Consider the following 22,524-nt stretch of genomic DNA (forward strand, 5'->3'; position numbering starts at 1 on the left):
GCTACACACCCTTTGTTTTAGTTCCTTTGCTTTAGTGTAAAATGATTATGCTTCCGCAAATCCAGTTAAACAGGATCCGTAGATGATACAACAAGCAGCATAGTAAGTTCATGTATGCAACAGAAATAGGGATAGAGAGAGAAGGGAAGAGATGAAAAGAAAGAGAGGAGCAGAGTGAAAGAAAGAGGGAAGTTAAGAGAGGAACAGAGGGAAAGAAGAAAGAGATAAAGGTAAGGAGATAGAGAAACAAAGAGGAAAAGAAAAGACATATGGAGCATAGAGATAGATATGAAGCTAGATTAAGATATATATAAAAAATCTGGCTATAGATATTTACGTGTATTGTTTTTCTACAGAAAATGAACTACCTCCTATCATACAAGGGTTACCTGACATCATTAGTTGCATTCTGTCTCCTGATTAGCATCATTTATCATCAAAACTTAAAAAAGGTAAGACATAAAATAATTTGATTATGTGGATTAGTGTTACTTATGTTGATGATAATTTAACTGTGGAAGCACAACATGTTAAGTCCACTGGTGCATGAATATAATTCTTTGTTGTCATTGCATTTTTGCATGTAATCTTATCATCTGTTGTCATTTGATTGTTGTTATAACAAATATAACATTCAGTCAGCAGGAACAAAAATATCATAATAGCCAAATGGGAAATATATTTGTAATGAAATTCAGTTGCAAAAATGATTTTTAGCTCCAAGTGCCTGCATTTACTTAAAAACTACGGTAAATGCTCCCCCCGAAGGTGTCCTTATCATTTAAAGGAGACTGTGCCCATGGGATGTGTGGCATAGTAAACTCACTAAATGGACTTAATACAAATAAAATGAGAAACCTGAGGATTTGTCAGCTGTTGAGTTTTTCTTGTTACAACTATCTGGGAAAATCGTAGTAAATTAGATTGTTAATAATGCTCATTAATACTCTGAAAAGTGAATCTCTGGTTTTTATCACCATGTTTCTTTAGGTCTAAGATTCTTTCCTAACTTTTTTAATATTAAGTAGCTCTAAAATTTTCACATACCGTATATACTCGAGTATAAGCCGACCCGAGTATAAGCCGACCCCCCTAATTTTGCCACAAAAAACTGGGAAAACTTATTGACTCGAGTATAAGCCTAGGGTGGAAAATGCAGCAGCTACCGGTGAATTTCAAAATTGAAAATAGATACTCCATACCGTTCATTATGGCCCCATAGATGCTCCACATAAAGTTGTGCCACATATAATGCTCTGCACCGTTCATTATGGCCCCATAGATGCTCCACATAAAGCTGTGCCATATATACAATGCTCTGCACCGTTGCCCCATAGATGCTCCACATAAAGCTGTGCCTTATATATAGTGCTCTGCACCGTTGCCCCATAGCTGTGCCATATATATAATGCTCTGCACCATTGCCCCATAGCTGTGCCATATAGTGCTCTCCACCGTTGCCCCATAGCTGTGCCATATATATAATGCTCTGCACCGTTGCCCCATAGCTGTGCCATATAGTGCTCTGCACCGTTGCCCCATAGCTGTGCCATATATATAATGCTCTGCACCATTGCCCCATAGCTGTGCCACATAATGCTCTGCACCGTTGCCCCATAGCTGTGCCATATATATAGTGCTCTGCACCGTTGCCCCATAGCTGTGCCATATAATGCTCTGCACCGTTGCCCCATAGCTGTGCCATATAGTGCTCTGCACCGTTGCCCCATAGCTGTGCCATATATATAATGCTCTGCACCGTTGCCCCATAGCTGTGCCATATAGTGCTCTGCACCGTTGCCCCATAGCTGTGCCATATATATAATGCTCTGCACCGTTGCCCCATAGCTGTGCCATATATATAATGCTCTGCACCGTTGCCCCATAGCTGTGCCATATATATAGTGCTCTGCACCGTTGCCCCATAGCTGTGCCATATAGTGCTCTGCACCGTTGCCCCATAGCTGTGCCATATAGTGTTCTGCACCGTTGCCCCATAGCTGTGCCATATAGTGCTCTGCACCGTTGCCCCATAGATACTCCACATAAAGCTGTGCTGCTGCTGCAATAAAAAAAAAACACATACTCACCTCTCTTGCTTGCAGCTCCTCACGTCCCGTCCCGGCGTCTCTCCGCACTGACTGATCAGGCAGAGGGTGGCAAGCACACTATATGCGTCATCGCGCCCTCTGACCTGCAGTCAGTGCGGCGAGAGAGACACCGGGAAGACAGAGCGGCGCCCGGCGGGTGGAACGAGGGAAGGTAAATATGACATACTTACCTGCTCCCGGCGTCCCGCTCCTTCCCCCGGACAGCTGGTCTTCGGTGCCGCAGCCTCTTCCTCTATCAGCGGTCACTGGCACCGCTGATTAGAGAAATGAATTATGCGGCTCCGCCCCTATGGGAGGTGGAGCAGCCTATTCATTTCTCTAATGAGCGGTCCCATGTGACCGCTCAGGGGAAGAGCTGCGGCACCCGGAGACCGTTGGACGGGCAGGGGGAGCGCCAGGAACGCCGGAACTAGGTGAGTATATGACAGTCCTCACCCGCCGACCCCACCACCGATCATGACTCGAGTATAAGCCGAGAGGGGCACTTTCAGCCCAAAAATTTGGGCTGAAAATCTCGGCTTATACTCGAGTATATACGGTAGTTATAAATAAAAAAGTGACAGGGAATATAAGGCTCATTTTTATAAGTTCAACGTATTCCAGTTACTGCAGCTCGTAAGGTCATCATATTGGTGAGGTTACATAGCTTTATAAAATTGTTAAAAGTGTCGTTTATGGGAGGATCTGTTAGGCTGTGTGCCCATATTGCGTTTTTTATGTGTTTCTGCCACGTTATTTGCCGCAGCGGAAACGCTTAAAAACCACATTCCCATGCAATCCTATGGGATTCCGCAGTTGCTGTGCCTATGCTGCGGATTTTCCCACTGCGGAATCGCATAGCAGTAAAATTCGCAGCATGTTCTTTATTGCTGCATAGAAATTCAAAAAAAGAAAAGCATTACTGCAATAGGTCACACACCTTCAAATAATGAACAACAATATGCAACAATATGTTCTCTTCCCTGACGAAGCCTGGTTCGCTGGGCGATACGCGTGGTGCATCACTTCATCAGGTTGTATCTGTATGGGAGGTCATCCCTGGTTAATTTTCTGTGACCTAGTGGTATTATCATATATACTTGACCCATTAGCCTTTCTTTTTGGGCTCGTCTTTTCTTGACTATCTCTGGGGACAATTACTCGTGCCCATTACCGTTTTGTCTGCTCGGCACCGTGTGTGTTTCCTTGCAAACTATTTTGGCACTGTTCCGGTTTGAATATATATGTTTGCGCTATACCCTATGAGCCATTAGGTTAATTTTGGGTCATCTTATTACACTTAATTATGGTCCGTTTTCCCTGTGTGCTTTTGATGGTGCTTATATGTTTTTAACTATGTTTTTTATTGACTGTGATGTGTTCTTTTGGATCTGTTAATAAAATCAGCTTGTATTTTATGCATATTGTTGTTCATTATTTGAAGGTGTGCGACCTATTGCAGTAATGCTTTTCTTTTTTTGATTTTCTAGTATAGTTTCCGTTACTGGTACCGCACCTGTTGTGAATTCTGCTCTTGGGCTCCCTCCGGTGGTTATAAGTGGTAGCGCTGCTGTCTCTGGATCGCAGCATTCATCAGGTGTGTCCACTTTTTGCAATTCTGACTGGGCTATTTAGTCTTGCTTGACCCTTTAGTCAGTGCCAGTTTTCCATTGTTCCTGGAGGATTCACATCCCTGCCTGGTCTCTCCTGCTTTGCTGTTCATTTCAACAAAGATAAGTTCTGCCTTGATTTTTGCAGTCCACATGCTGTGGGCCTTATTGTTTAGTTCTTTTCCATGTTTTTGTCTTGTCCAGCTTGGTCTGTATAAGGATTTGTTTAGCCAAGCTGGTATCTCTGGAGATGCAGATATACCCTCCATATCTTTAGTTAGATGTGGAGATTTTGTATTTTCTGTGGTGGATATTTTCTAGTGTTTTAATACTGACCGCATAGTACTCTGTCCTATCCTTTCTATTTAGCTAGAAGTGGCCTCCTTTGCTAAATTCTGATTTCAGTCTGTGTATGTTTTTTTCCCTCTCCTCTCACAGTCAATATTTGTGGGGGGCTGTCTATCCTTAGGGAATTTTCTCTGAGGCAAGATAGTTTTCCCTTTTCTATCTCTAGGGGTAATTAGTCCTCCGGCTGTGTCGAGATGTCTAGGGAGTGATAGGTACATTCCATGGCTACTTCTAGTTGCGGTGTTAAGTTCAGGGTCTGCGGTCAGTACAGGTACCACCTTCTCCAGAGTACGACTCATGCTGCTCCTAGGCCACCAGATCATAACAGTACAACTGGCCAACAATGAGTTAACCGCATCTCAGAAGAAGGGAAGGAAAGTGCTGAGCCATTTTTTTTCTGTAGTCTGTTGTGTTTTTTTTTCCCTCTTTACCTCTGGGTGGCTCAGGAGTTTGGCTCTGGCATGGATGTTCAGGGATTGGCTTCTCGTGTGGATCAACTTGCTGCTACAGTACAGGGTATTTCCGATTATATCGTTTTATCGTTTTTTTTCCGGTTTTAGAGCCTAGAATTCCAACTCCTGATTTGTTTTTTGGGGACAGGTCCAAATTTTTGAGCTTTAAAAATAACTGTAAACTGTTTTTTGCTCTGAAACCCCGTTCCTCTGGTGATCCCATCCAGCAGGTTAAAATTGTTATATCTCTGCTGCGTGGTGACCCCCAGGATTGGGCATTTGCCCTGGAACCTGGGAATCCAGCTTTGCTTAATGTAGACACCTTTTCCCAGGCGCTTGGGTTATTGTATGATGAATAGTGTTGAGCGATACTTTCCGATATCGGAAAGTATCGGTATCGGAAAGTATCGGCCGATACCGTCACAGTATCGGAATCCAATCCGATACCGATACCCGATCCCAATGCAAGTCAATGGGACGAAAATATCGGAATTAAAATAAACGCTTTATACACTTGTAGGTTCATTCTACATGAAGGAAAACAACTAAGAATATTGTAGGATGTATTGGGGGACGTGGCGGAGATATTAAAGGGACAGAGGTTTAGCCCAATGTAATAGAATAGCAGGATTTTTTATTTTTTTTTATGAAGTTCGGCGTTAGAAAGAATTTGACTATGTTTTTTTTTTTTTTTTTATGTCAGATATTGATGTTTCACTACTTCCACGCCCTTCACCTTCTTTTTTACTTCTCCCACGCTTTCTTCTTAATTATCCTCATCATCAGCTTCTTTGACATCAACTTCTTCACCTTATTCATCTTCTTCTTCATCTTCTACCTATTATTTTTTGGGTTACATTGTTCATATTCTTTTTATTTTACTATTATCTTCATCATATTCAACTTCTTCATCATATTCTTATTTGTGACAGGCATTCCCGTAGTTGTTATCTATAAAAGTTTGAAGATTACACCTTCCGTTCTGCCTGTCACAAAACAGTTACATTTGTCCGCGTTCAGTTTGGCCTGCAGCATCAGGCTTTATCCAGGGGCACCACGAGGAGGAACGGACTCACCCCCATACACTGCTTAGTCTTCTTCTGCTTATAATTTACATAATATTTTTTGCTCTGATATTTTGTGTTATGCTTAATGTCCTTCTGCTCTTTGTTCTGCAGCCTCTTGTTCTTCTGCTTCTCGGTCTTCCAGGTCGTCGTCGTCTCCAGGGTCGTCGTCTCCGGGGTCGTCGTCATCGGGGTGGTCTTCAGGGTCGTCGTCTCCGGGGTCGTCGTCATCGGGGTGGTCTTCGGGGTCATCGTCTCCAGGGTCGTCGTCATCACGGTGGTTGTCGTCTCTGGTGTCGTCGTCATCTTAGGGGTGGTCTTCTGGGTCATTGTGTTTAGTCTCTTGAACTTGGAAATGTAGCAGAAGGTACAAGAAGGCTGAGAAAATGCCAAGAACCAGCTGATGGAACTGGAACTCGGATGGCTACCCGAAGGTCCAAGAGCCAATGGAACTACCGAGGACCAGCTGACGTTACTGGAACCCGGTTACTAAGCAGGAGGTACCTGTGCTGAAAGCACTACCAAGGACCACCTGACGTTGGTGGAACTCGGATACCCAGAGGGAGGCACCTAAGCCAAAGGCTCTGCCCGGAACCAGCTGACGGTACTGGAACCAGGATGGGGAGCAGAAGGTACAAGAGCAAAAGACACTGCCGAGAACCAGCTGACGGTGCTGGAACCCGGATGGGTAGCCGAAGGTCCAAGAGCCAATGGAACTACCGAGGACCAGCTGACGTTACTGGAACCCGGTTACTAAGCAGGAGGTACCCGTGCCTGAAAGCACTACCAAGGACCACCTGACGTTGGTGGAACTCGGATACCAAAGGGAGGCACCTAAGCCAAAGGCTCTGCCCGGAACCAGCTGACGGTACTGGAACCAGGATGGGGAGCAGAAGGTACAAGAGCAAGTGTCTGCGTGGCTTTTGCAGGACACGATGCCGGCTGCACAGCAGGGGAACAGCTGGCGGTGCTGGACCCCACTGACACATTGGCGAGGTGTTTTTCTCTGTGCAGCTAGCACATCTGGGCCCCAACTGGCGGTTTGTTAGAGCCCAGGGACAGCAGGAGGAGGAGCAGGAGGAGGAGGAGCAGGGGGAGGGGAGTGTAGGCCGAAGCCTGCACTGGCGGCAGCTTTGGGTCTGTTGTGTCTGCGTGGCTTTTGCAGGACACGTTGCCGGCTACACAGCAGGGGAACAGCTGGCGGTGCTGGACCCCACTGACACATTGGCGAGGTGTTTGGCTCTGTGCAGCCAGCACTTCCGGACAGCAACTAGCGTTGTTGGAGCCCGGGCTCTGCAGGTGGAGCAGAGTGTAGGCCGAAGCCTAATTGAACCGATTTCAAAAGTCACCTTTAACCCCCCCTCAGGGGTTACAAAGTAGAAGAGCCACAGCTTATGCAGCAGCAGTGCTGCGCAAGTCAAAGGTTGCTCTTGTAATTTTTCTCCTTGCACACGCTGAATGGAACACGTATAACATTCAGCCCTTTATACAGTCAAACTGTGTAATGGAGGCGAGAGTTCCCTTTGTAATGAGACGCAGCACAGATGTCAAGAATCCCACCTTGGTGCTGGGTGCAGCCTCCCGAGCGTTGTTATTTGCTGTACAGGAGTCTGCGCTGTCGTGTTATCCCCTGGCCTAGCGCCGTTAGCGCTGCCCATCTTCTGGCATCATGTAATGTCGGCCGGTGCGGTTCGCGATGCCCATGAATCCCAGCCCCGCAGTGTCTTAACATTGTTAAAACACTGCGGGGCTGGGATTCAGGGCCTGGCGCAGCACATATGTTGGCCTCTCACACTCGGGTCCTTACACCCGCTTCAGACTGTGCGGCGTCATCTGATCCCTTATCGCATGCCACGGCCATGAAGCCGCACAGTCCGAAGAAGGCGGAAGGAGAGGAGGGACAGGCGAACTGATGCACTGATCCTGCCCATGAATCACACCCTCGCAGTCCCAATAAATAAGACACCGAGGGGCGTTGTGTGGGTCAGGGCGGCCGCAGAGGCGCAGGCAGCCAAACAATGATGCCAGAAGACGGGCAGCGCTACCAAGGGGGTTGCAGCGTGTCATTACAAAGGAAAGTCACACCACCGGGACGGTTAAATGGTCACACAGAGGACACATTTCAGACGTGTTTTCAGTTCCACATGTGCGAGGAGAATACGTTTCTGAGCCACCTTGCACACATGCAGCATTACCGCTGTACAAGGTGGCTGGATAACGTAAAAACGCCTGGGGGAGGGGGGACAGGTTCCCTTCAATTTCAGTTCTTGTGTCTGCGTGGCTTTTGCAGGACACGTTGCCGGCTGCACAGCAGGGGAACAGCTGGCGGTGCTGGACCCCACTGACACATTGGCTGGTGTTTTTCTCTGTGCAGCTAGCACATCTGGGCCCCAACTGGCGGTGTGTTAGAGCCCAGGGACAGCAGGAGGAGGAGCAGGAGGAGGAGGAGCAGGGGGAGGGGAGTGTAGGCCGAAGCCTGCACTGGCGGCAGCTTTGGGTCTGTTGTGTCTGCGTGGCTTTTGCAGGACACGTTGCCGGCTACACAGCAGGGGAACAGCTGGCGGTGCTGGACCCCACTGACACATTGGCGAGGTGTTTGGCTCTGTGCAGCCAGCACTTCCGGACAGCAACTAGCGTTGTTGGAGCCCGGGCTCTGCAGGTGGAGCAGAGTGTAGGCCGAAGCCTAATTGAACCGATTTCAAAAGTCACCTTTAACCCCCCCTCAGGGGTTACAAAGTAGAAGAGCCACAGCTTATGCAGCAGCAGTGCTGCGCAAGTCAAAGGTTGCTCTTGTAATTTTTCTCCTTGCACACGCTGAATGGAACACGTATAACATTCAGCCCTTTATACAGTCAAACTGTGTAATGGAGGCGAGAGTTCCCTTTGTAATGAGACGCAGCACAGGTGTCAAGAATCCCACCTTGGTGCTGGGTGCAGCCTCCCGAGCGTTGTTATTTGCTGTACAGGAGTCTGCGCTGTCGTGTTATCCCCTGGCCTAGCGCCGTTAGCGCTGCCCATCTTCTGGCATCATGTAATGTCGGCCGGTGCGGTTCGCGATGCCCATGAATCCCAGCCCCGCAGTGTCTTAACATTGTTAAAACACTGCGGGGCTGGGATTCAGGGCCTGGCGCAGCACATATGTTGGCCTCTCACACTCGGGTCCTTACACCCGCTTCAGACTGTGCGGCGTCATCTGATCCCTTATCGCATGCCACGGCCATGAAGCCGCACAGTCCGAAGAAGGCGGAAGGAGAGGAGGGACAGGCGAACTGATGCACTGATCCTGCCCATGAATCACACCCTCGCAGTCCCAATAAATAAGACACCGAGGGGCGTTGTGTGGGTCAGGGCGGCCGCAGAGGCGCAGGCAGCCAAACAATGATGCCAGAAGACGGGCAGCGCTACCAAGGGGGTTGCAGCGTGTCATTACAAAGGAAAGTCACACCACCGGGACGGTTAAATGGTCACACAGAGGACACATTTCAGACGTGTTTTCAGTTCCACATGTGCGAGGAGAATACGTTTCTGAGCCACCTTGCACACATGCAGCATTACCGCTGTACAAGGTGGCTGGATAACGTAAAAACGCCTGGGGGAGGGGGGACAGGTTCCCTTCAATTTCAGTTCTTGTGTCTGCGTGGCTTTTGCAGGACACGTTGCCGGCTGCACAGCAGGGGAACAGCTGGCGGTGCTGGACCCCACTGACACATTGGCTGGTGTTTTTCTCTGTGCAGCTAGCACATCTGGGCCCCAACTGGCGGTGTGTTAGAGCCCAGGGACAGCAGGAGGAGGAGCAGGAGGAGGAGGAGCAGGGGGAGGGGAGTGTAGGCCGAAGCCTGCACTGGCGGCAGCTTTGGGTCTGTTGTGTCTGCGTGGCTTTTGCAGGACACGTTGCCGGCTACACAGCAGGGGAACAGCTGGCGGTGCTTGACCCCACTGACACATTGGCGAGGTGTTTGGCTCTGTGCAGCCAGCACTTCCGGACAGCAACTAGCGTTGTTGGAGCCCGGGCTCTGCAGGTGGAGCAGAGTGTAGGCCGAAGCCTAATTGAACCGATTTCAAAAGTCACCTTTAACCCCCCCTCAGGGGTTACAAAGTAGAAGAGCCACAGCTTATGCAGCAGCAGTGCTGCGCAAGTCAAAGGTTGCTCTTGTAATTTTTCTCCTTGCACACGCTGAATGGAACACGTATAACATTCAGCCCTTTATACAGTCAAACTGTGTAATGGAGGCGAGAGTTCCCTTTGTAATGAGACGCAGCACAGGTGTCAAGAATCCCACCTTGGTGCTGGGTGCAGCCTCCCGAGCGTTGTTATTTGCTGTACAGGAGTCTGCGCTGTCGTGTTATCCCCTGGCCTAGCGCCGTTAGCGCTGCCCATCTTCTGGCATCATGTAATGTCGGCCGGTGCGGTTCGCGATGCCCATGAATCCCAGCCCCGCAGTGTCTTAACATTGTTAAAACACTGCGGGGCTGGGATTCAGGGCCTGGCGCAGCACATATGTTGGCCTCTCACACTCGGGTCCTTACACCCGCTTCAGACTGTGCGGCGTCATCTGATCCCTTATCGCATGCCACGGCCATGAAGCCGCACAGTCCGAAGAAGGCGGAAGGAGAGGAGGGACAGGCGAACTGATGCACTGATCCTGCCCATGAATCACACCCTCGCAGTCCCAATAAATAAGACACCGAGGGGCGTTGTGTGGGTCAGGGCGGCCGCAGAGGCGCAGGCAGCCAAACAATGATGCCAGAAGACGGGCAGCGCTACCAAGGGGGTTGCAGCGTGTCATTACAAAGGAAAGTCACACCACCGGGACGGTTAAATGGTCACACAGAGGACACATTTCAGACGTGTTTTCAGTTCCACATGTGCGAGGAGAATACGTTTCTGAGCCACCTTGCACACATGCAGCATTACCGCTGTACAAGGTGGCTGGATAACGTAAAAACGCCTGGGGGAGGGGGGACAGGTTCCCTTCAATTTCAGTTCTTGTGTCTGCGTGGCTTTTGCAGGACACTGTTGTGAATTTGGATTCTGGGCTCCCCCGGTGGCCGCTTGTGGAATTGGACTTGTCATCCTCTTTCCTGTTTCACCTGGTTCCATCAGTAGTGGGTGTCGCTATTTAAGCTCATTTCTCTGGTGGTTTCTTGCCGGTCAACAATGTTATCTGATGCCTCTCAGTGCTTGTTCCTGCTTCTGACAACTACTAGATAAGTTGGACTTTTGTCCATGTTTCGTTTTGCCTATTTGTTCCAGTTCACAGCTGAAGTTTTGTTACTGTGTCTGGAAAGCTCTCGTTGATCAGGGATTGCTACTCTGGCGTTATGAGTTAATGCCAGAGTTTAAGGTAATCTCTGGATGGTGTTTTGTTAGTGTTTTTCTGCTGACCATGAAAGTATACTATCTGTCTTCTGCTATCTAGTAAGCGGACCTCAAATTTGCTAAGACTATTTTCCTGCTGCGTTTGTTGTTTCATCTGAACTCACCGTCATTATATGTGGGGGGCTACTGTCTTCTTGGGAATATTTCTCTAGAGGTGAGCCAGGTCTTATATTTCCCTCTGCTAGCTATTTAGGTCTTAGGCCAGAGCTGGGCATCTAGCAATAAATAGGAAATGCTACCTGGCTATTTCTAGTTGCGCGGCAGGCTTAGTTCATGGTCAGTATAGTTCCATCTTCCGAGAGCTTGTCCCTCTATAGGCTTGCTATGATCTCTGCCTGCAGAGATCATGGGAGTTTGACCGGCCCATAAAGTGTTAAAGACCCAGGTTGAGAAAGGAGAGTTATAAGAAGTCTGCTGGAATTTTTTTTTTTTTTTTTTCCTCCAGTTTGCCTTGCTGCAGTTTTTTTTTTCTCTCTCTCCTCCTAATCTCTGTATGGCTCTGTGTGCACCTGACAATAATGGATCTTCAGAGTGTAACTGCGGGTTTGAATAATCTCATCACGAAAGTACAAAATTTACAAGATTTTGTGGTACATGCTCCAGTATCTGAGCCGAGAATTCCTTTGCCGGAGTTCTTCACAGGGAATAGAGCTAGCTTCCAGAATTTCCGAAATAATTGTAAGCTTTATTTGTCCCTGAAGTCTCGTTCAGCTGGAGACCCTGCTCAGCAGGTTAGGATTGTGATTTCCTTGCTCAGGGGTGACCCTCAAGATTGGGCCTTCTCATTGCCAGCAGGGGATCCTGCGTTGCGCGATGTGGATGCGTTTTTTCTGGCCTTGGGCTTGCTTTATGAGGAACCTCATTTGGAACTTCAGGCAGAAAAAACTTTGATGGCACTATCTCAGGGGCAAGACGAAGCTGAGGTTTACTGCCAAAAATTCCGTAAATGGTCTGTGCTTACTCAGTGGAATGAGTGCGCCTTGGCGGCAACTTTCAGAGAAGGTCTCTCTGATGCCGTTAAGGATGTTATGGTGGGGTTCCCTGTGCCTGCAGGTCTGAATGAGTCCATGACAATGGCTATTCAGATTGATAGGCGTCTGCGGGAGCGCAAACCTGTGCACCATCTGGCGGTGTCTATGGAAAAGACGCCAGAAAGTATGCAGTGTGATAGAATTCTGTCCAGGAGCGAGCGACAGAATTTTAGACGGAAGAATGGATTGTGCTTCTATTGTGGGGATTCTACTCATGTTATATCAGCATGCTCTAGGCGTACAAAGAAGCTTGATAAGTCTGTTTCCATTGGCACCATTCAGTCTAAGTTTATTTTGTCTGTAACCCTGATTTGCTCTTTGTCATCCATTGCTACGGACGCCTATGTTGACTCTGGCGCCGCTCTGAGTCTTATGGATTGGTCCTTTGCCAATCGTTGTGGTTTTGATTTAGAGCCTTTGGAGACTCTTATTCCTCTGAAGGGGATTGACTCCACCCCATTGGCTAATAATAAACCACAATACTGGACACAAGTAACCATGCGTATCAATCCGGATCACCAGGAGATTATTCGTTTCCTGGTGCTGTATAATTTACATGACGATTTGGTACTGGGATTGCCATGGTTGCAGTCTCACAATCCAGTCTTGGACTGGAGAGCAATGTCTGTGTTGAGCTGGGGATGTAAGGGTATTCATGGGGACTTACCTTTGGTTTCTATTTCGTCGTCCATTCCCTCTGAAGTCCCTGAGTTCCTCTCTGATTATCAAGACGTCTTTGACGAACCCAAGCTTGGGTCGTTACCTCCGCACCGTGAGTGCGATTGTGCCATAGATTTGATACCGGGTTGCAAATATCCAAAGGGTCGTTTGTTTAATCTGTCTGTGCCGGAACATGCTGCTATGCGGGAATATATAAAGGAGTCTTTGGAAAAGGGACATATTCGTCCATCTTCTTCTCCCTTGGGAGCTGGGTTTTTCTTTGTCTCGAAAAAGGACGGCTCTTTGAGACCATGTATTGATTATCGGCTTCTGAATAAGATCACTGTTAAGTACCAATACCCATTGCCATTGCTTACTGATTTGTTTGCTCGTATAGAGGGTGCTAAGTGGTTCTCTAAAATTGATCTTCGTGGGGCGTATAATTTGGTGCGGATCAGGCAGGGGGATGAGTGGAAGACCGCATTTAATACGCCCGAGGGCCACTTTGAGTATTTGGTCATGCCTTTTGGTCTTTCTAATGCCCCTTCAGTTTTCCAGTCTTTTATGCATGATATTTTCCGCGATTTTCTGGATAAATTTATGATAATATATCTGGATGATATTCTGATTTTTTCTGATGACTGGGACTCTCATGTCCAGCAGGTCAGGAGAGTTTTTCAGGTTCTGCGGTCTAATTCTTTATGTGTGAAGGGGTCTAAGTGCGTTTTTGGGGTCCAGAAAATTTCCTTTTTGGGGTATATTTTTTCTCCCTCTTCCATTGAGATGGATCCCGTCAAGGTGCAAGCTATTTGTGACTGGACTCAGCCCTCCTCTCTTAAGGGTCTTCAGAGATTTTTGGGCTTTGCCAACTTTTACCGCCGATTTATTGCTGGTTTTTCGGATGTCGTTAAACCACTGACTGATTTGACCAGACATGGCGCTGATGTTGCTAATTGGTCCCCTCATGCTGTAGAGGCCTTTCAGGAGCTTAAGCACCGTTTTGCCTCTGCCCCTGTGTTACGTCAGCCTGATGTGAATCTGCCTTTTCAGGTTGAGGTTGACGCTTCGGAGATCGGAGCTGGGGCAGTGTTGTCGCAGAAAGGTTCCGACTGCTCCGTCATTAGGCCTTGTGCCTTCTTTTCTCGCAAATTTTCGCCCGCAGAGCGGAATTATGATGTTGGGAATAGGGAGCTTTTGGCCATGAAGTGGGCGTTTGAGGAGTGGCGCCATTGGCTAGAGGGGGCTAAGCATCAGGTGGTGGTATTGACTGACCACAAAAATTTGATTTATCTTGAGACTGCCAGGCGCCTGAATCCTAGACAGGCGCGCTGGTCTTTATTTTTTTCTCGCTTTAATTTTGTGGTGTCATACCTACCGGGTTCTAAGAATGTTAAGGCAGATGCCCTTTCTAGGAGTTTTGACCCGGACTCTCCTGGTAATGCTGAACCCACAGGGATCCTTAGGGAGGGAGTAATTTTGTCGGCCGTTTCTCCTGATCTGCGGCGGTCCTTGCAAGAGTTTCAGGCGGATAGACCGGATCGTTGTCCGCCTGATAGACTGTTTGTTCCGGATGATTGGACCAGTAGAGTCATCTCTGAGGTACATTCTTCTGCATTGGCAGGTCATCCCGGAATTTTTGGTACCAGGGATTTGGTGGCAAGATCCTTCTGGTGGCCTTCCCTGTCACGAGATGTGCGAGTCTTTGTGCAGTCATGTGACATTTGTGCTCGGGCCAAGTCTTGTAGTTCTCGGGCTAGCGGACTGCTGTTGCCCTTGCCTATTCCTAAGAGGCCTTGGACACACATCTCGATGGATTTTATTTCAGATCTGCCTGTTTCCCAGAAGATGTCTGTCATCTGGGTGGTCTGTGACCGTTTCTCTAAAATGGTCCATTTGGTTCCTCTGCCCAAGTTGCCTTCTTCTTCTGAGTTGGTTCCTCTGTTTTTTCAGAATGTTGTCCGATTGCACGGTATTCCTGAGAATATTGTTTCTGACAGAGGTACCCAATTTGTGTCTAGATTTTGGCGGGCATTCTGTGCTAGGATGGGCATAGATTTGTCTTTTTCATCTGCTTTTCACCCTCAGACTAATGGCCAGACCGAGCGGACTAATCAGACCCTGGAGACATATCTGAGGTGTTTTGTCTCTGCTGATCAGGATGATTGGGTTGCTTTTTTGCCATTGGCAGAGTTCGCCCTCAATAATCGGGCCAGCTCTTCCACCTTGGTGTCCCCGTTTTTCTGTAATTCGGGGTTTCACCCTCGATTTTCCTCCGGTCAGGTGGAATCCTCGGATTGTCCTGGAGTGGATGCGGTGGTGGAGAGATTGCATCACATCTGGGGGCAGGTTATGGACAATTTGAAGTTGTCCCAGGAGAAGACTCAGCGTTTTGCCAACCGTCATCGTCGTGTTGGTTCTCGGCTTTGTGTTGGAGATTTGGTGTGGTTGTCTTCTCGTTTTGTCCCTATGAGGGTCTCTTCTCCTAAGTTTAAACCTCGGTTCATCGGCCCTTATAGAATATTGGAGATTCTTAATCCTGTTTCTTTCCGTTTGGACCTCCCTGCGTCCTTTTCCATTCATAACGTTTTTCATCGGTCGTTATTGCGCAGGTATGAGGTACCTGTTGTACCTTCAGTTGAGCCTCCTGCTCCGGTGTTGGTTGAGGGTGAGTTGGAGTACGTTGTGGAGAAAATTTTGGACTCTCGTGTTTCCAGACGGAGACTCCAGTATCTGGTCAACTGGAAGGGTTACGGCCAGGAGGATAATTCTTGGGTCAATGCATCTGATGTTCATGCTTCTGATCTTGTTCGTGCCTTCCATAGGGCTCATCCTGGTCGCCCTGGTGGATCTGGTGAGGGTTCGGTGCCCCCTCCTTGAGGGGGGGGTACTGTTGTGAATTTGGATTCTGGGCTCCCCCGGTGGCCGCTTGTGGAATTGGACTTGTCATCCTCTTTCCTGTTTCACCTGGTTCCATCAGTAGTGGGTGTCGCTATTTAAGCTCATTTCTCTGGTGGTTTCTTGCCGGTCAACAATGTTATCTGATGCCTCTCAGTGCTTGTTCCTGCTTCTGACAACTACTAGATAAGTTGGACTTTTGTCCATGTTTCGTTTTGCCTATTTGTTCCAGTTCACAGCTGAAGTTTTGTTACTGTGTCTGGAAAGCTCTCGTTGATCAGGGATTGCTACTCTGGCGTTATGAGTTAATGCCAGAGTTTAAGGTAATCTCTGGATGGTGTTTTGTTAGTGTTTTTCTGCTGACCATGAAAGTATACTATCTGTCTTCTGCTATCTAGTAAGCGGACCTCAAATTTGCTAAGACTATTTTCCTGCTGCGTTTGTTGTTTCATCTGAACTCACCGTCATTATATGTGGGGGGCTACTGTCTTCTTGGGAATATTTCTCTAGAGGTGAGCCAGGTCTTATATTTCCCTCTGCTAGCTATTTAGGTCTTAGGCCAGAGCTGGGCATCTAGCAATAAATAGGAAATGCTACCTGGCTATTTCTAGTTGCGCGGCAGGCTTAGTTCATGGTCAGTATAGTTCCATCTTCCGAGAGCTTGTCCCTCTATAGGCTTGCTATGATCTCTGCCTGCAGAGATCATGACAGGACACGTTGCCGGCTGCACAGCAGGGGAACAGCTGGCGGTGCTGGACCCCACTGACACATTGGCTGGTGTTTTTCTCTGTGCAGCTAGCACATCTGGGCCCCAACTGGCGGTGTGTTAGAGCCCAGGGACAGCAGGAGGAGGAGCAGGAGGAGGAGGAGCAGGGGGAGGGGAGTGTAGGCCGAAGCCTGCACTGGCGGCAGCTTTGGGTCTGTTGTGTCTGCGTGGCTTTTGCAGGACACGTTGCCGGCTACACAGCAGGGGAACAGCTGGCGGTGCTGGACCCCACTGACACATTGGCGAGGTGTTTGGCTCTGTGCAGCCAGCACTTCCGGACAGCAACTAGCGTTGTTGGAGCCCGGGCTCTGCAGGTGGAGCAGAGTGTAGGCCGAAGCCTAATTGAACCGATTTCAAAAGTCACCTTTAACCCCCCCTCAGGGGTTACAAAGTAGAAGAGCCACAGCTTATGCAGCAGCAGTGCTGCGCAAGTCAAAGGTTGCTCTTGTAATTTTTCTCCTTGCACACGCTGAATGGAACACGTATAACATTCAGCCCTTTATACAGTCAAACTGTGTAATGGAGGCGAGAGTTCCCTTTGTAATGAGACGCAGCACAGGTGTCAAGAATCCCACCTTGGTGCTGGGTGCAGCCTCCCGAGCGTTGTTATTTGCTGTACAGGAGTCTGCGCTGTCGTGTTATCCCCTGGCCTAGCGCCGTTAGCGCTGCCCATCTTCTGGCATCATGTAATGTCGGCCGGTGCGGTTCGCGATGCCCATGAATCCCAGCCCCGCAGTGTCTTAACATTGTTAAAACACTGCGGGGCTGGGATTCAGGGCCTGGCGCAGCACATATGTTGGCCTCTCACACTCGGGTCCTTACACCCGCTTCAGACTGTGCGGCGTCATCTGATCCCTTATCGCATGCCACGGCCATGAAGCCGCACAGTCCGAAGAAGGCGGAAGGAGAGGAGGGACAGGCGAACTGATGCACTGATCCTGCCCATGAATCACACCCTCGCAGTCCCAATAAATAAGACACCGAGGGGCGTTGTGTGGGTCAGGGCGGCCGCAGAGGCGCAGGCAGCCAAACAATGATGCCAGAAGACGGGCAGCGCTACCAAGGGGGTTGCAGCGTGTCATTACAAAGGAAAGTCACACCACCGGGACGGTTAAATGGTCACACAGAGGACACATTTCAGACGTGTTTTCAGTTCCACATGTGCGAGGAGAATACGTTTCTGAGCCACCTTGCACACATGCAGCATTACCGCTGTACAAGGTGGCTGGATAACGTAAAAACGCCTGGGGGAGGGGGGACAGGTTCCCTTCAATTTCAGTTCTTGTGTCTGCGTGGCTTTTGCAGGACACGTTGCCGGCTGCACAGCAGGGGAACAGCTGGCGGTGCTGGACCCCACTGACACATTGGCTGGTGTTTTTCTCTGTGCAGCTAGCACATCTGGGCCCCAACTGGCGGTGTGTTAGAGCCCAGGGACAGCAGGAGGAGGAGCAGGAGGAGGAGGAGCAGGGGGAGGGGAGTGTAGGCCGAAGCCTGCACTGGCGGCAGCTTTGGGTCTGTTGTGTCTGCGTGGCTTTTGCAGGACACGTTGCCGGCTACACAGCAGGGGAACAGCTGGCGGTGCTGGACCCCACTGACACATTGGCGAGGTGTTTGGCTCTGTGCAGCCAGCACTTCCGGACAGCAACTAGCGTTGTTGGAGCCCGGGCTCTGCAGGTGGAGCAGAGTGTAGGCCGAAGCCTAATTGAACCGATTTCAAAAGTCACCTTTAACCCCCCCTCAGGGGTTACAAAGTAGAAGAGCCACAGCTTATGCAGCAGCAGTGCTGCGCAAGTCAAAGGTTGCTCTTGTAATTTTTCTCCTTGCACACGCTGAATGGAACACGTATAACATTCAGCCCTTTATACAGTCAAACTGTGTAATGGAGGCGAGAGTTCCCTTTGTAATGAGACGCAGCACAGGTGTCAAGAATCCCACCTTGGTGCTGGGTGCAGCCTCCCGAGCATTGTTATTTGCTGTACAGGAGTCTGCGCTGTCGTGTTATCCCCTGGCCTAGCGCCGTTAGCGCTGCCCATCTTCTGGCATCATGTAATGTCGGCCGGTGCGGTTCGCGATGCCCATGAATCCCAGCCCCGCAGTGTCTTAACATTGTTAAAACACTGCGGGGCTGGGATTCAGGGCCTGGTGCAGCACATATGTTGGCCTCTCACACTCGGGTCCTTACACCCGCTTCAGACTGTGCGGCGTCATCTGATCCCTTATCGCATGCCACGGCCATGAAGCCGCACAGTCCGAAGAAGGCGGAAGGAGAGGAGGGACAGGCGAACTGATGCACTGATCCTGCCCATGAATCACACCCTCGCAGTCCCAATAAATAAGACACCGAGGGGCGTTGTGTGGGTCAGGGCGGCCGCAGAGGCACAGGCAGCCAAACAATGATGCCAGAAGACGGGCAGCGCTACCAAGGGGGTTGCAGCGTGTCATTACAAAGGAAAGTCACACCACCGGGACGGTTAAATGGTCACACAGAGGACACATTTCAGACGTGTTTTCAGTTCCACATGTGCGAGGAGAATACGTTTCTGAGCCACCTTGCACACATGCAGCATTACCGCTGTACAAGGTGGCTGGATAACGTAAAAACGCCTGGGGGAGGGGGGACAGGTTCCCTTCAATTTCAGTTCTTGTGTCTGCGTGGCTTTTGCAGGACACGTTGCCGGCTGCACAGCAGGGGAACAGCTGGCGGTGCTGGACCCCACTGACACATTGGCTGGTGTTTTTCTCTGTGCAGCTAGCACATCTGGGCCCCAACTGGCGGTGTGTTAGAGCCCAGGGACAGCAGGAGGAGGAGCAGGAGGAGGAGGAGCAGGGGGAGGGGAGTGTAGGCCGAAGCCTGCACTGGCGGCAGCTTTGGGTCTGTTGTGTCTGCGTGGCTTTTGCAGGACACGTTGCCGGCTACACAGCAGGGGAACAGCTGGCGGTGCTGGACCCCACTGACACATTGGCGAGGTGTTTGGCTCTGTGCAGCCAGCACTTCCGGACAGCAACTAGCGTTGTTGGAGCCCGGGCTCTGCAGGTGGAGCAGAGTGTAGGCCGAAGCCTAATTGAACCGATTTCAAAAGTCACCTTTAACCCCCCCTCAGGGGTTACAAAGTAGAAGAGCCACAGCTTATGCAGCAGCAGTGCTGCGCAAGTCAAAGGTTGCTCTTGTAATTTTTCTCCTTGCACACGCTGAATGGAACACGTATAACATTCAGCCCTTTATACAGTCAAAGTGTGTAATGGAGGCGAGAGTTCCCTTTGTAATGAGACGCAGCACAGGTGTCAAGAATCCCACCTTGGTGCTGGGTGCAGCCTCCCGAGCGTTGTTATTTGCTGTACAGGAGTCTGCGCTGTCGTGTTATCCCCTGGCCTAGCGCCGTTAGCGCTGCCCATCTTCTGGCATCATGTAATGTCGGCCGGTGCGGTTCGCGATGCCCATGAATCCCAGCCCCGCAGTGTCTTAACATTGTTAAAACACTGCGGGGCTGGGATTCAGGGCCTGGCGCAGCACATATGTTGGCCTCTCACACTCGGGTCCTTACACCCGCTTCAGACTGTGCGGCGTCATCTGATCCCTTATCGCATGCCACGGCCATGAAGCCGCACAGTCCGAAGAAGGCGGAAGGAGAGGAGGGACAGGCGAACTGATGCACTGATCCTGCCCATGAATCACACCCTCGCAGTCCCAATAAATAAGACACCGAGGGGCGTTGTGTGGGTCAGGGCGGCCGCAGAGGCGCAGGCAGCCAAACAATGATGCCAGAAGACGGGCAGCGCTACCAAGGGGGTTGCAGCGTGTCATTACAAAGGAAAGTCACACCACCGGGACGGTTAAATGGTCACACAGAGGACACATTTCAGACGTGTTTTCAGTTCCACATGTGCGAGGAGAATACGTTTCTGAGCCACCTTGCACACATGCAGCATTACCGCTGTACAAGGTGGCCTTAAAAACGTACAAACGCATGGGGGAGGGGGGACAGGTTCCCTTCAATTTCAGTTCTTGTGTCTGCGTGGCTTTTGCAGGACACGATGCCGGCTGCACAGCAGGGGAACAGCTGGCGGTGCTGAACCCCACTGACACATTGGCTGGTGTTTTTCTCTGTGCAGCTAGCAGTACCGGGCCCCAACTGGCGGTGTTGGAGCCCGGGGTCAGCAGGAGGAGGAGATGGAGCAGAGTGTAGGCCGAAGCCTGCACTGGCGGCAGCTTTGGGTCTGTTGTGCCTGCGTGGCTGTTGCAGGACACGTTGCCGGCTGCACAGCAGGGGAACAGCTGGCGGTGCTGAACCCCACTGACACATTGGCTGGTGTTTTTCTCTGTGCAGCTAGCAGTACCGGGCCCCAACTGGCGGTGTTGGAGCCCGGGCTCTGCAGGGGGAGCAGAGTGTAGGCCGAAGCCTGCACTGGAGCAAGTTGAAAGGAAACCTTTAACCCCCCCCCCAGGCGTTTGTAGCTGGAAGAGCCATCGTGTACAGCACTAATGCTGGAAAAGGTGAACTTAGCTCTTTTAATTATGGTCCTTGCAGATGCTGAACCTAACACTTATGAAATGTGTCCCCTCACAGCGTTCAACCGTCCGGTAGGTGGAACTTTCCTTTGTCATGTGACGCAGCACAGCCGTCATTTTTACCCCCTTGTCGCCGTGCGCCGCCTCCTCAGCGTTGTTTGAATCTGTCCCGGAGCCTGCGCTGTTAGGTTACCCCTTGGCCATGCACACATTTTGCGCTGCCCGTCTTCTGACATCATTTGCTGTCAGGCTGGCTGCGCCTGTGCGGGTGCGCTGTCCGAGATTCAGCCTCGCGGTGTCGTCTAATGTAATCCCACCGCGGGCCTGGGATCCGTGTCCATGCGCAGTGCATATCCTCGCCTCTCACACCCCTCCCAACGGCTTCTTAAGACTGTGCGGTGTCACGGCCGTGGCATGCTATTAGGGATCAGCTGACACCGAACAGTCTGAAGAAGCCGTAGGGAGGGGAGTGAGAGGCGAGGATATGCACTGCGCATGGACACGGATCCCAGGCCCGCGGTGGGATTACATTAGACGACACCGCGAGGCTGAATCTCGGACAGCGCACCCGCACAGGCGCAGCCAGCCTGACAGCAAATGATGTCAGAAGACGGGCAGCGCAAAATGTGTGCATGGCCAAGGGGTAACCTAACAGCGCAGGCTCCGGGACAGATTCAAACAACGCTGAGGAGGCGGCGCACGGCGACAAGGGGGTAAAAATGACGGCTGTGCTGCGTCACATGACAAAGGAAAGTTCCACCTACCGGACGGTTGAACGCTGTGAGGGGACACATTTCATAAGTGTTAGGTTCAGCATCTGCAAGGAGCACCACGAAAAGAGGCACTTTTTCCCTTTGCATCATTACTGCTGCACAAGGTGGCTCCTTCAGTAACAAACGCCTGGGGGGGGGGGGACAGGTTCCCTTAAATTTAACTTGTTGTGCCTGCGTGGCGGTCGCAGTACACGTTGCCGTATACACAGCAGGGGAACAGCTGGCGGTGCTGAACCCCACTAACACATTGGCGAGGTGTTTGGCTCTGTGCGTACAGCACTTCTGGGCGGCAACTGGCGGTGTTGGAGCCCAGGGACAGGTGGAGGAGGAGGAGGTTGGAGGAGGTTGGAGGAGGTAGGAGGGATTGCCACACACACAGCAGGGGAACAGCTGACGTTACTGAACCCCAATAACAGAGGAGGGACTGTTGACTGTGCGTACAGCACTTCTGGACGGCAACTGGCGGTGTTGGAGCCCAGGGACAGGTGGAGGAGGAGGAGGTTGGAGGAGGTTGGAGGAGGTAGGAGGGATTGCCACACACACAGCAGGGGAACAGCTGACGTTACTGAACCCCAATAACAGAGGAGGGACTGTTGACTGTGCGTACAGCACTTCTGGGCGGCAACTGGCGGTGTTGGAGCCCAGGGACAGGTGGAGGAGGAGGAGGTTGGAGGAGGTTGGAGGAGGTAGGAGGGATTGCCACACACACAGCAGGGGAACAGCTGACGTTACTGAACCCCAATAACAGAGGAGGGACTGTTGACTGTGCGTACAGCACTTCTGGACGGCAACTGGCGGTGTTGGAGCCCAGGGACAGGTGGAGGAGGAGGAGGTTGGAGGAGGTTGGAGGAGGTAGGAGGGATTGCCACACACACAGCAGGGGAACAGCTGACGTTACTGAACCCCAATAACAGAGGAGGGACTGTTGACTGTGCGTACAGCACTTCT

At 50.5% G+C, this 22,524-nt stretch overlaps 1 protein-coding gene across 2 annotated transcripts in view; it reads left to right on the top strand.

Annotated features, from left to right (window-relative positions):
• The window catches only part of LOC143764711 (NXPE family member 1-like), a 764,240-nt gene that overhangs the window by 185,318 nt on the left and 556,398 nt on the right, over nucleotides 1-22,524 (top strand). Inside the window, exons 1-2 of one of the 2 annotated variants that reach the window (XM_077250567.1) lie at nucleotides 68-230; nucleotides 357-452. In XM_077250567.1, coding sequence (XP_077106682.1) covers nucleotides 360-452 — 93 coding nt within the window. In that variant the 5' untranslated portion in view covers nucleotides 68-230; nucleotides 357-359. Of the gene's footprint in view, nucleotides 1-67; nucleotides 231-356; nucleotides 453-22,524 lie in introns of those variants that run through there. The other variant, XM_077250568.1, reaches the window with a different exon arrangement.

This window comes from Ranitomeya variabilis, chromosome 4 (assembly GCF_051348905.1).
Source record: "Ranitomeya variabilis isolate aRanVar5 chromosome 4, aRanVar5.hap1, whole genome shotgun sequence".
Taxonomy (NCBI): domain Eukaryota; kingdom Metazoa; phylum Chordata; class Amphibia; order Anura; family Dendrobatidae; genus Ranitomeya; species Ranitomeya variabilis.